Genomic DNA, 13755 nt, shown 5'->3' with positions numbered 1-13755 from the left:
CCTTTCCCGATGCTTCACGGCCCGCGACAGTGTGGATAAACTGGCTGCAGGGGTCATACTGTGAGCTGGTCCCATGTCCCCAGACGGCCCTGAGCCCTGAGAAGTAGACAGTGATGCCTCCCCACAGACTGATGATACAAGGCATTCCATTAGGGGTGCAGGCCAAAAGCGGCTCTGCAGATCTACTCACCTCTGTCAGAGTTTTCTTGGTTTCATCATATCTGGCTTGTAGGCTGGTGTGACTTGCCTGCAGCTATAAAACAAAGAGGAGATACCTGATCTCATTCGATCCTTACAGCAGCACAGCTATGGGTGGATCCCCGTCTCACACACGGGAAAATGGAAACTCAGAAGACACTTAAACTGAGCAAATGTGGGAATTTTAGAATGGCTGTCAACAAGTGAAGAAAAAAATTCATATAATTAGCACCAACTACATGTCAGGTGATACGCTAGATATTCTGCGTAAGTTCTATCATTGAATCCTTAAATTCAACGGAAGAAGACATTATTCTTACTTTATTTTTTTAATGTTTACTTCTTTATTTTGAGAGGGCAGAGAGAGAGACACAGACAGACGGAGAGAGAGGGAAAGACAGAGGGAGAGAGAATCCCAAGCAAGCTCTGTGCTGTCAGTGCAGAGCCTGGCAAGGGGCTTGATCTAAGGAACTGTGAAATAACGACCCGAGCCTAAATCAAGAGTTGGAGGCTTAACCAACAGAGCCACCCAGGCGCTCTGACATTATTCTTATTTTACAGATGAGGAAATAAAGGCTCAGAGGGGTTAAGTTACTTGATGGCAAGTTTCACAGCTATTAACTGATAAAGCCAGGATTCAAATTCAGGTCTGATGTTTGTTTGTCTACACTCAGTTTGGTTAACCAACCAGCGTGCCCATTCACAGAATACAAACTGCATTTCAGCACTCAGGATTCTAGCACAGACTATGACAGGCTGGCAAACAATCTCAGATAGAAGAAAGAATTCAGGACTTCCAACGCTAAGAGAAAGAAAATGAATTACCTTTACTGTTCAAAGTTACATAATTGTAAACGTACATCTGCAAAATGTCATGTCGCTTTTCCTTACTAAAAGGTATATCTTGTGCTGTCTGTGAACTTTCAGAAATCTGAAAACGTTCACCAAAAGTCCAGAGCCACTCTGAAAAGGGAAAGTGGCAGAAAATGATATCGGGCTCTTTGGCTGTTACCTGAGTACATATTAACAATGAGAAATTTTACTCTGAGTCTCAATGACTGCTTCAAAATAACGTGCCCCATCCTTGAACCTGTAAGCAACCTATTAACAGTTATGTCGCCTTCAGAATCATGACTCCTAAATCATGCTTCTAGTCTCCATGACTGATGGATGGTTACACTTCCACGAGGCCTATCAAGAAGCCAACTCAAGCAGAGAGCAAAAGTGACAAAGGAGGGAAGCAGGTGGGCTCTGGCTTCTCCCTTTTCAAAGGAGCCATCTGTGCAATGAGAACTTCCATTGGCCTGGTTGTATAACTGGTAGAGAAGAGTATTTCTGGAGAAAGTTTTTCTCTTGAAACACTAGTGGTTGAACTCTTGAAGCTCTTTTGTGGCTCCAGGAAGGGCTCCTGGCATTTCCCACCTGCCTCACCCACCTTGCTGCCCACCTCTCAACCATGTGCCTGACCAGCTGCCATTTGACATTTACCTCATGCTCCGCTCACATGAGGTGTGTGGGAGGAGATGATGAACATGGAACAGTCCCTGCACTCAAGGCGCTGGACCAGGAAACTGGGGATTAGAGTATGAGAATAGCTGGGGCAGGGCCAGACCTGGGGGAGGCCCAAGGAAAGAGCCTGGCTCACGGGGAGTCTAAGGAAGGCATCACAACAAAGACTCAAGCAGGCTGGGTCTTGGCAGAGATGTAGCTTTCTAATTAGAGAAGACTCATCTCTCCTCTTTAACTGATTTCATAAGAGGTCTTTTCATCTGCTCATCTGACCATCTTTTCTCAAACAGGATGTCCCAGTAGCTTAGCTGAGCTCTTCATCTTACTGGAATCCTTCATGATTCTCCTACCCCTATTTTCTTCTTCATCATTAAACCCTAGACTCACCTCTAAATTCAGTAGCTGGCTACCACTCCATTTCTGGGTTCCTCTTTCCTTCCTCAGTCTCAGGTTTCTTCTCAGTTACGTACTAGCTGCGTCCCAGCTCTATGCCTCTGCAGCGCACTCCCTTGTACCCAGAAAGGCTCTTTATTCCTTCTCTTGCTTTTTCCCCTCCTCCCATTGGTCTATTGGGCTAGAACCCTCCCCAGGGTTATCATCAAGGCCACAAGAGTATATCTGGGTTGCCTTCCACCTGCATGACCTTGGATGAGGAGTTCTTGGATTTAAGGAGTTTGGATTCTCTACTACTGGTGGAAATATAAACTGGCAAAATAACTGGTGAATAATTTGATGGCTTCTAGCAAAATAAAAAATGCATATATTTTTTGACCCAGCAATTCTACTTCCTAAAATCTATCTTACAGGAATACTTACATATTTGCACAAAGATGACTGTACAAAGAGATACATAAATTTGCAGTGGAGAGGGGGAACCTGAAACAATCTACATACCCATGAATGGGGGCAGGTACAATAAATTATATTACACATGTGCTACATCACACTATGCAGTCAATTAGAAAGAATGAGGTATATTTATATAGTCAAAGTTTTGGTTTCACCATTAGAAACATGTGTGATCACAGGCCGAACTACCTCACTTCTCTGTTTGTTTCCTTATTTGTAAAATGAGGAAAATAATAGTACCCCTTCCACAAGGATGTTGTGTGAGAAGAATGAATGAGTTTGAAAAGCACTTTGTAAGTGCTCAGTAAAAAAGTCCTTATTAGCCATTATCACTACTGACGGAGAGACATGTGTCTTAGAATAAGTGAAAAATGAACTGAATATTGTAGTCAGACAACCCGTTCTCCCCAGGTAAGTGGGCATATACAAGTGTTTGCAAAGTTCTCAAAAACAGTGGCCTTTTCAAAGAGTAGAGGGGACTGTCATATTTTGGGGGAGGGCGGACCTTCATTTCATGATATAGTTCCGTACTATTTGGTTTATTTACAGTGAGCTTGTACTATAACCTGTAATTTTTAAAAGTGGTTAAAGCTATTAAAAATGGATAGGGACAAAAAATGTGTGTAGCAGACCTTCACACACAGGTGTGTGGAGTATATGGTCTCTCATTATGACTCGCTGTTCAGTGCTCACCAAGAAGTGAGTGAAGGCCAGATGAGGTGGCCAGGGAGGCAGTCCAGGAGGGTGACAGAGGAAGGAGCTGGGGCTGCCGCTCCAGAGACCTGGATTCTCACACAAGAGGCTTGTTGCCGACGCTGTGACTTCTGGTGGACAGAATCAGAGACTACTAGGAGGTGAAGGAACTCTGCAGACCTGCAAGTCCAGAGGTGGACAACTTTTTGCAGAAGGGCAAATTTAGGAAGAGCAACCTTTTGTCAAAGAGCAAAGTCAAATTTAAACTTTGGCAACAATGTTTGTTTGTTTGTTTATTTATTTTGATAGGACATTCCAAATTAAAATGGGTGTAGCAAATTATCTAGAAATGATAAAGGCATATTATTATAGCTCAAAACATTTTGAGAAAAAAATGTTTATGAAAGTGTTGATGTTGGTTTTCAATCTTTACATTCATTTCTATACTTGAGAAGATTTTTTTTTTTTAATTTTTTTTTTCAACGTTTATTTACTTTTGGGACAGAGAGAGACAGAGCATGAACGGGCGAGGGGCAGACAGAGAGAAGGAGACACAGAATCGGAAACAGGCTCCAGGCTCTGAGCCATCAGCCCAGAGCCCGACGCGGGGCTCGAACTCATGGACCGCGAGATCATGACGTGGCTGAAGTCGGACGCTTAACCGACTGCGCCACCCAGGCGCCCCGCTACTTGAGAAGATTTCTAATCTTTTATTCCTTATGTCTGCATAAGGCTTTGGTTCATATAAGTGCATTCCTGTTTATATTTTCATTTCATCCTTGGAACTCTCTTTTTATCATCTGAGACCCCTAACTCATACGTGATAAGTGACCTTGGCAAATATTTCCCTCCCTTCATCATTTTCCTCGTCCAGCTGACTAGCTACGTGGCTAGGGACTACTGCACGTGCTGGTCATCATTAAGAGCACTACTTGCAGTAATAATTACCGCTGTCCTTTACAGAGCCTGCCACATACGGGCAGTGTGCCTGAAAAATAACAGGTGCATGGTACCCATAGGTTCTGGACCAACTGCAAAACAGACCTGAGTCAGCGAGGACTGCCCCTTCAGCTGAGTATGCTCCGGGACTGCCACTACAATGACACTTAGCACCCCTTATCCCCAAGTTTAGATGGGAGAGAAAAAGCAAACATTCATGCTGAGATACTCTGCCTCATGGGGTCTGCGGTATCTTCAAAACGATCTCCCTCCTGAGGGTAAAGACATATGATAAAGAAGCATCATCCCTAATTCAGGCTTATCTTGATTCTGTGATGAGTTCTTTTTGAACCGATCACTTTCAAGTTCTTATCATAATGGCAAGGGTCAGGAGTAGAGAGGATACTCTCTGAGCTATGAGTTAAAATGTCTAAATAGTAAAACAGAAATCAAATCACAATCTTTGTATCCTTGTTTGCTTATTATCCAAGGCATTTTGGCAAACCCAACCTATTGTTTGTTCAGCTATGGTAGAACAAATTCCAACAGAACAAATTCAAACAAAAAATGATCGAGCAAGCCCATTTGATGTATTAATATCTTTTGAATACGTGAGACTTGAAAGGATAAAAAATGTACAAGTTCAAAATGCCAAATGCACCCATTTTTGGAAATCAATTATAGGAACTACTGGTGAACGGTTCTTTACGAAGCTGTATTCATTCCCATAATCTTCTGCTACACGTGCTTTTCTAATTAATTAAAGCGTACTGCCAATGCAACTGAAGCATGTAACAACTTTTTATCCTCTATTGATTGTTTCTGAGTCAAACTCTACTTTCTAGAATGAATATGTGAAGGTCTTTCCAAAATAGTCCCATCCATCACCAAGTATACAGAATACCATGTCCTAAAGCTCCCTTGAAAATAAACTTGTTTCCTCCATTTCCCCTACCTCACCAAAGCCATCAACAGCTCATGCCTGGACTACTGGATCAGCAACCTAACAGTCAGTCCAATGAACTCATGCTCCCACAACAAATAGAATGGTCTCTGAAACATGCAAAGCTGATAATGCCACTCCCTTCCTTAAACCTTCCAATGGCTTCCACTCACCTTATCATGCCCTGGGAAGTCCTGTCTGATCAGCTTCTGCTAACTAACTGCCCCACTTAAGACTCTCCAGCCACAAAACAGAAACTGGCCAGGACCCTTCCTCTTCTAGGTCCTAGCTCATGTTCCATAAATTCCCAGCCAAGCCCCCACCTACTTCCCATGCAGCCTTACAGCCCAGCAAACAGCTATTCATCTTTTCAGTAGGAGTCCTCTGTGACTGAGGCTAGGTCAAGTCTCCCTGTCTTATCACTCTAGAAGTCGCCTTCAAGCACTTATCACAGCTGTAATTAAATGGTGTTGTGTGTGTGATGTATTTGTTTAGAATATGTTCCCTCATTGCTATCTTAAGATCCTTAAAAGCAGGGATAACTTGTTCTTCATTCATCCCCACGGCCTAGCAGAGTAGTGCTCAGTTAACATTTGTGAGCCAATAAATGCTCTTCTTGTCATGTGACCTTCTTCTAGAACAGACGTTGGCAAACTTTTCAGTTCGGGTCAGAGGATAAATATTTTAAGCTTTATGAACCACATCTGGAAAAGGCCAGAAAGTAAACTATCTTGGGCTTTCTGGGACACGTGATCTCTGCAGCAACTACTCAGTTCTGCCCCTGGAGCTTGAAAGTGGGCACAGACCTGTTTCCGATTCTGTGTCTCCCTCTCTCTCTGCCCCTCCCCCGTTCATGCTCTGTCTCTCTCTGTCCCAAAAATAAATAAACATTGAAAAAAAAAAAAAATTAAAAAAAAAAAAAGGGGCGCCTGGGTGGCGCAGTCGGTTAAGCGTCCGACTTCAGCCAGGTCACGATCTCGCGGTCCGTGAGTTCGAGCCCCGCGTCGGGCTCTGGGCTGATGGCTCAGAGCCTGGAGCCTGTTTCCGATTCTGTGTCTCCCTCTCTCTCTGCCCCTCCCCCGTTCATGCTCTGTCTCTCTCTGTCCCAAAAATAAATAAACATTGAAAAAAAAAAAAAATTAAAAAAAAAAAAAAAAAAAAAAAAAGAAAAAGAAAGTGGGCACAGAAAGTATGTAAACAAATAGATGTGCATGTATTCCAATAAAACCTGACTTACAAACACAGGTGGTAGCTGAACTGGCCTAAGGGCTGTAGTAGGCTAATTCCTATTCTAGAACTTCTATTCTAACATGAAGATCTTCACTCCCTCCCCAGTTTCTCCCTTCTTGAAGAATAGCTTCATTTTACTTGAATGTAATTATAAAAAAAAAAAGCCACCAACCTCTTCCAGATGTTTGGTCTTCTGCAGAATCTGCTTGTTCAAGGAAATGACTTTCCGACGATGTAGCTGGGAGGTTCCTAATTTTTCTGGACTTTCTTCTGCTGACAACTCAGACTGCTGTGGGAAACACGGAGGGCAAGCCCAAAGGATTTAGTTAGCCCATCTCAGTTTATGTGAGACGAATCCATCCCTGCTCACCCTGGGAAGAGCACTATGAGCAGCCTGTCAAAACCAAGCCAGGGCAGCCATGGGGTCCCAGGCAAAACCCCAGTCCAGAGAAGACTCTGACACGATGATCAGGTTCCTCACCAACAGAGTCTGCATTCCTGGCAGAGGAGCAGCATGTGCAGAAGCACAGGAATACATAACTGTGGTTATGTTGGTATCATGTAGGTCATATAGGCAACAGGGCACCATCAAAAGGTTTTAAATAGAGGAATAACACAGTCATATCAATATCTTCATGAGACTACAATGGAGTTATCAAGAATGGCAAACTAATTCACTTTCCCTGAAGTATTATAAGTATATGGTCAAAAAGTTTAACTGTTTGCAAGTATTTATAATGAAAAGCCACAGCCTATCAACTTATTTCTCTCCATCCTATGGATCCACTCCCTTTCTATTCTTTTGGTGTTCACAGAGGATAAATTTGAAAGGGATGAAAGTTGGTGAGGGGCCAGCAGGAGATTCCTAAAATTGTATGTGAGGAGGGAAGGGAGAAAAAGGTTGTATAGGAAGTAGAGACCTGTCAGGACTTGAAATGGGTAAGGGAGAGATTTCTGGGTGAATGCAGCAACGGCACTGAGAAACCACACAGAGGAGGAGGCAGCTGGGTAGAGACACTGAATACAACCAGCAGCCTCACCCTAGTGAGAAGCCTTAGGACAAACAAATTAAAAGGTTGATCCTGTTGCAACAGGAGTCCTTCCCATACTTCGTAGATAATCATAAAAAGCTTAGATAAGCTTTATTAAACAAATGTCCATTTCAACCACATTTCCTTCTTTACTGGAAGTATCCCAGTTCCAAACTAAGCAGTGACTTTAAGCCCAAGTGCAACACAACTACTTGGGTATTTGATTTTCTCTGCATGTTTTCACAGTGATCATAAGCTTGAAAGTCTGGAAGATTTGCCCACGGGGAAAAGAGATGGGGAAGTGAGGAGGAGGAGAAATTGGACGGAACAGTCACCATTTATTTTGGTTAAGGACTTCCCTGAATAATTCAGCAGCACTACTAACAGATGATGAGTTTTTGCCGCTTAACGGTTCCGGAGGTGGGGAACAACCAGCAGGATATGGCTGCGTAAAACAGTAAGGAATATCCATCACTTTCCATCTCGTGGGCTGGTGGGCCATAAAAGAAATAGAAAAACTAAGCACTCAGTAATGCAACATATCTAGCCTTGAAACCAGGGATTTTAAAAAAAATGTCAACTAACATACTCTAGCTTATCTGGATCTCTGGGAATTAGAGTTAACTTTAAAATTAAAAAAAAAAGGGGCGCCTGGGTGGCGCAGTCAGTTAAGCATCCGGCTTCAGCCAGGTCACGATCTCGCGGTCCATGAGTTCGAGCCCCGCGTCGGGCTCTGGGCTGATGGCTCGGAGCCTGGAGCCTGTTTCCGATTCTGTGTCTCCCTCTCTCTCTGCCCCTCGCCCGTTCATGCTCTGTCTCTCTGTCCCAAAAATAAATAAACGTTGAAAAAAAAAATTAAAAAAAAAATTTATTTACTTTTGAGAGAGAGAGAAAGAGAAAGAGAGTGGGGGAGGGGCAGAGAGAGAGGGAGACACAGAATCTGAAGCAGGCTCCACACTCTGGGCTGTTAGCACAGAGCCCGATGTGGGGCTCGAACCCATGGACCACAAGAGCATGACCTGGGCCAAACTTGGAGGCTTAAGGATGCTTAAACCACCCAGGCGCCCCTAGAGCTAACTTTTGCAAATACAACTAATTTGGTCACATCAAGAGATTTGCAACCTATAGTCTAGAGACGGGGAAATGTTTCTGAAAATTATCTGAGTATAAAAAATGGGGGAGGAGGAAGGACGACTCCCTCTCAATTTTTAAATCATTTGTCAGAAACAGATTTATTATGAACCAATTTTATCTCCTCTACACTGATGAACAATGTTATTTATTTGCCCACTTTTGTTTGCTATATATATTTAATAGCTTTTTTTTTTTTCATAGTTAATTTTCAGATTTGGGTTTTACCATCCAACTTAGATTCCTTGACACTGATTTCCAGCATGTCTCTGGCATATCCTGAGAGCTTTTAACTCTACTAGTAGAATTACATAAGCCTTCTAGCTAATGATTTATTGACATTTGAAACAGAATGGGTTCCCTGTTCCCTGGAACTACCCCACAGGTATGTCCCCATGTTTGACATCAGGATTATCTGGAGTATCCTGACCTCCTCCAGTGGCCTATGCAGGCAGGCTCCAGGGGATCAGTGTCTCACTTATCCCCCAGACTTCTTCCAGTCTGCGGGAGCGAGCACATACTCATTCAGGGCTCTTCTGCACCTTGGCATGGCTTGGATGGTGTTTCCAAGTTTTAGCAAGTTTTCCTGCTGATGAACTGCTTTTATGGCTAAGGTCCTAAGGTAATGAAAAGTGTATCTCCAACCTGGCTTCTTTACCCTCTTACCCGTGTACCTGCATACATACAGCTTTGTTTTAAAATCAAGACCTTTGACTTCACTTCAGAGAAGGCTTCTTGCAGGAAAACCAGTGGCTACCTCGATATCTGGAAAGATATCTAGGCTGGTTTATTATCTCTTTCTCTATTTTACAATCTTTCTACCTAGATTTATTTTACTATTTTATTTCATTTGAGAGAGAGAGAGACAGAGAGAGGCAGAGGGGGAAGGGGAGAGGGAGGGGGGAAGGAGGGAGAGAGGGAGAGAGAGGGAGAAAGAGGGGGAGAGAAAAAGAGAGAGAGAGAGAGAGAGAGAGAGAGAGAGAGAGAGAGAGAGAATCTTAAGCAGGCTCCATGCTCAGCATAGCTTGACCCCACGACCCTGGGATCATGACCTGAGCTGAAATCAAGAGTTGCACACTCAACTGACTGAGCCACCCAAGTGCCCCTTTCTATCTAGATTTAAATTTTTAGCCACATGGTCTGACTCTCCCAGGGGTCTTCAAGGTCAATGTCTTTTTCACAATAATACTAAAATGTCATCTTGTTCATTCTCATTCTCATGATTATACTGTGAAGTTTCTCAGATGTTACATGTCATGTAGTACCATTGCTTTGATGTTAATATGTAATGCATTTATTACTATTATTTGTAAATGCATTAATATGTGAGCTATTGAGACCTCGGTAGTTTTTAAGAGTTCTTAAAAGGTCCTGAAACTGAAAATTTTGAGAACCACTACTTTAATCTAAGGGGCCTGGCCCACTTGGGAATCCTGTATTGGTCCCAATCACTGATTGGGGCCCCCTTATTAGCAATGAGCTCCAATCAGTGGAGTGGGCCCACCTATAACTTATATAACCTAGAGAGAGGAAAGTTCCTTCTGATTCCACTATGTGTAGCCCTTTAAATTTGAATCTTCAAAGCATTAATGTACATTAATATCAGGATATTATATGCCAATTCCATATCTGACATTTCTCCATCCCAATTAAAATGGGTAATATATGCACATGAACAGGCTCAGAGCACATATGAATTGTGGGTTCCTCCGTTTGCCTTTGAGTCTAGTGATGGTGCTATGCAAAGTGCTTTGTTTAATGGGAAGTTATTTTTGTGCAGATATAATCATTTATTCTTAAGCTGAATTAAAGAGTCTTAACCTAGTCAATGGAAAGCCTATTTTTTAAACATATTTTTTATTAAGCAATCTAGAGACTGATAAAGGCAGAAGCAGTTCTTTAGAGCATTATGGCCCATGTGGCATTCTGGTCACTGAGAGTCACAGTGAGAAGGAAATTGAAGATGACGACGTTGGATCTGGAAGGATGAGACAAAGTTGGACCGATGGAGAGGAAACTTTATAGTAAATCTTTCACAGAAAAAATTAAATCCTTGGGGCATCTTAACTGATTTCTACTTGAAAAGTGCAATATCTCTCAAAGAATGCCAATCATCTACAAATATTCCATTTGTGTTTACACTGGAGGGAGGACTAAAGAACCAATCTAATTTTGTTCAACAATTTCAGATTAAGAACGTGCTTTTAAAACCACAGTGTGGATTAAGATGACTTCTAGTACAGATTCAATGTTTTCTAATAAATGATAGATATTCATAACTTCCACTCTTACGGGAACCAGATTTAAATGTCATTCAATAATATTAGTCTGGTTCAAAATAGTAAATTCCTAAGAGAAACAAAAAATGATTACTTTAGCTAAAACTATATACTTTTATAATGAAAGAGACCCCAAAGGTTATCTACATACAAACCTTCTTCCTAAAATAGAAATCTCTCCTATGTTACCTCCTTCCCCTACTAAAATATGGCCACGAAGCTGTCAGCAATAAAGATCCCTATCTCATGATATAGTTCTCTATACTGAAGAGATGGGCTTCAGTTTCTGACACGTTGATGAACCCTTCTACTGAGGACAAATAAACAGATAATATAAAATACTTAATTTTTTAATCTTTTAAAAAAGCTACGAGCTAGCAAGAATGTAAGAAACCTGTCAAGCCGAAAGTTAGTGAAAGTGGAACTCTAGGAAGGTATGTATACCCACTGCAGTTGGCTGTTTTCTTGAAAGTATTTGTCAACACCAGGTGAACTCAAACTTTGATTTTTACACTTCAATAATTGCTTTGCATAAACCTTGAAATAGGTGAAAGAAGAAAGAAAAGTCTGCAGCCAGATTTTTGTGATAGATTGGCCCTTATGCAGTGTGTGTCTAAATCCACACACTACCTGTATGGTCCAAAAAACCCTCAAGTCAAGACTATGTTTGTTTTTTTTTTTTTATTTTTTTTTAATGTTTTATTTATTTTTGAGGCAGAAAGCGACAGAGCATGAGCAGGGGAGGGGCAGAGAGAGAGGGAGACACAGAATCCAAAGCAGGCTCCAGGCTCTGAGCTGTCAGCACAGAGCCCGATGCGGGGCTCGAACTCACAAACTGTGAGATCATGACCTGAGCCGAAGTCGGACACTTAACCAACTGAGCCACCCAGGAGCCCCAAGACTATGTATACAATGGACTTGGGCTGGGGTGTCTCCGGGTGCTTGCCAATACAAAAAGGCAAATCTTCTCTGAAAGAATAGAGATTCAACTCTAGGCTTCAAAGAATTTCTGTAGGTAAATTTGCAAGGAATATGAACTCACAATCAAAATTTGAAAGCACGTACAAAACACAAGCAAAAATCCAGCAGAAAACAGACAGAATCAGATCTGCAGAGACACAAACACATACATGTCCATTCTTCCCTGAAGTAACAGAGATTAAGTGTAATCACTCTTTCACATAGTATTTAGATTTACTGACAAGGAAGTCTCCATCGCTCATTCCTCTCCCCTTCCTGTAATGGTGTGTCAATGCCCTTCCCCATCTTGGCTATGGTCCTCTAGACATTCTCCAGCTTACAAGTGACCTTTTCACTGGAGTCTGAGCACTGCAGATGGGATGGGACTATTCGCTCATCCCCCTCTGCTTCTATTAATAGGACTAGATACGTAGATTCTTTTCAGTATTTCTGACTCCCACTAATGAAATTGCGTGAATTTCAAAGACCCATATTCATGTAACACTGCTGAGTCTAATGCACAGTTCTGGGTTGCAGGGCGGGCAGTATCTGCCTGGAATGCGCTTAGCATTTAGTATGCATGAGCAGAATCCTATACCTCTCACTTTTATCCCCATGAACTACTGTCAGGTCGCCTGATCCTGAATTGGTATGACTGATTTTGCTTAAATTCAATCAAAGTTCACATTTATCCTCTTTAAAAAATGAATTTGTTTGGGCTCATCATTTCAACCTAAGGTAGTTTTGAATGTTGATTCTATTCTCCAGAATGCTAGCCATCTCTTCTTTTCTAGCTTTCAATGATGTTCAAATCTGACAAAACAAATTCTATGCTTTATCCAAATTGATACAGATCCTGAGACTGTGGGCTGCACTGTGCAGCTTGAGACCATCCTACCAGGTCAACAATTCATTAGCTGATACCATTTTTTTCTTCTTTAGTTGCTGTTAGTTACTATCTATTGCTTTAAGTCATGCAGATTTCAGGAGACTGTGGAACACTTTAGAAATCCCATGTATTTAACATTATTCTTTCCGGATTCACAGGATTCCTTAATCTCCAGATTCTGATTACCGTTCTAAATCTCTCCATCCCAACTTCCTTTGCTTAGTTGAAGTAACCTTCACTCAGACCCTGTTATGTATGAGGCACAGTGGTAGGCACCGGGGACATGGAAAAAGACATAGACCTTACCCCTGGACCTTCACAGTCCAGTCAGGTAAAGCCTTATCCACAAATAAAGGGGTTATCCTCCACATACTCCTCAAGTCTAAATTGTGCCACAGAGGAAGAGAGAGTTTTGAAAGCTCTTCTTGTTCCTTATTCTCCCTCCCTTCCATTTTTTCTTCCACAAACGTTCATGAAAACCCTATTACGTTAGGCACTGGGGATATTCAATGAGCCCAGCCATCACTTACAACAGACATCCTAGTCCTGGGAGGCAGGTAGAGACACGCAACACAGGGAACTGTCAGCAGCGCTAGGAAGGAAACTACAAGGAACTGATCCACGCAACATCTCAGAAGAGTCTGTCTTAGGAGGGAAAGTCACCCTGAATGGCCCCTGGGCGAGTCTCGGCAGAATCTCGTCAGAGTCACTTGTCAGCCTCAACTGAGCATTTATTATGTGTTAGGCAACTGAGATACACGGATCAAAGATGAAATCTTGCCCCTCCAGAAGTTTACAGATGTAGGATGTGATTTGTCAAACACTCGTGACCTTGTGTGAAGAAATGGAGTCCAAAAGGAAGGGGTATAAAAATCCACCCCTAGAAAAAAACACTTTTTTCTGTCTGTGGTCACAGCAGGAGCTTCCCAAGAGGGCAGGCAACTCTTTCCTTATACCATACTTGTTCCCTAACTCTACATGCCAGTGCTGCTAGAAGATGGTAAAAAATGCTGTTCTGTGGAGGGGCCAGATGACGGGATTAGAAACATTTGAATCTACACTTACCAGAAACCACGGTAGTTCTAGTTCAGGCCTGACTCTTCA

The 13755-nt window shown here is 42.2% G+C and overlaps 1 protein-coding gene across 4 annotated transcripts in view; it reads right to left on the bottom strand.

Annotated features, from left to right (window-relative positions):
- CCDC93 (CCC complex scaffolding subunit CCDC93) overlaps window positions 1-13755 on the bottom strand; it is a 93688-nt gene that overhangs the window by 28918 nt on the left and 51015 nt on the right. For all 4 annotated transcript variants that reach the window (XM_086718446.1, XM_086718445.1, XM_086718447.1 and 1 more), the window contains 2 exons: window positions 6534-6650; window positions 191-253 (listed from right to left, as the gene is read on the bottom strand). In XM_086718446.1, coding sequence (XP_086574572.1) covers window positions 191-253; window positions 6534-6650 — 180 coding nt within the window. The remainder of the gene's footprint in view (window positions 1-190; window positions 254-6533; window positions 6651-13755) is intronic.

Source organism: Puma concolor, chromosome C1 (genome assembly GCF_028749965.1).
Source record: "Puma concolor isolate L17-30 chromosome C1, mPumCon1.1.hap2, whole genome shotgun sequence".
In the NCBI taxonomy this organism is placed as follows: domain Eukaryota; kingdom Metazoa; phylum Chordata; class Mammalia; order Carnivora; family Felidae; genus Puma; species Puma concolor.
Note: the sequence above shows the minus strand (reverse complement) of the source record. Positions and strands in the feature narration are given on the sequence as shown.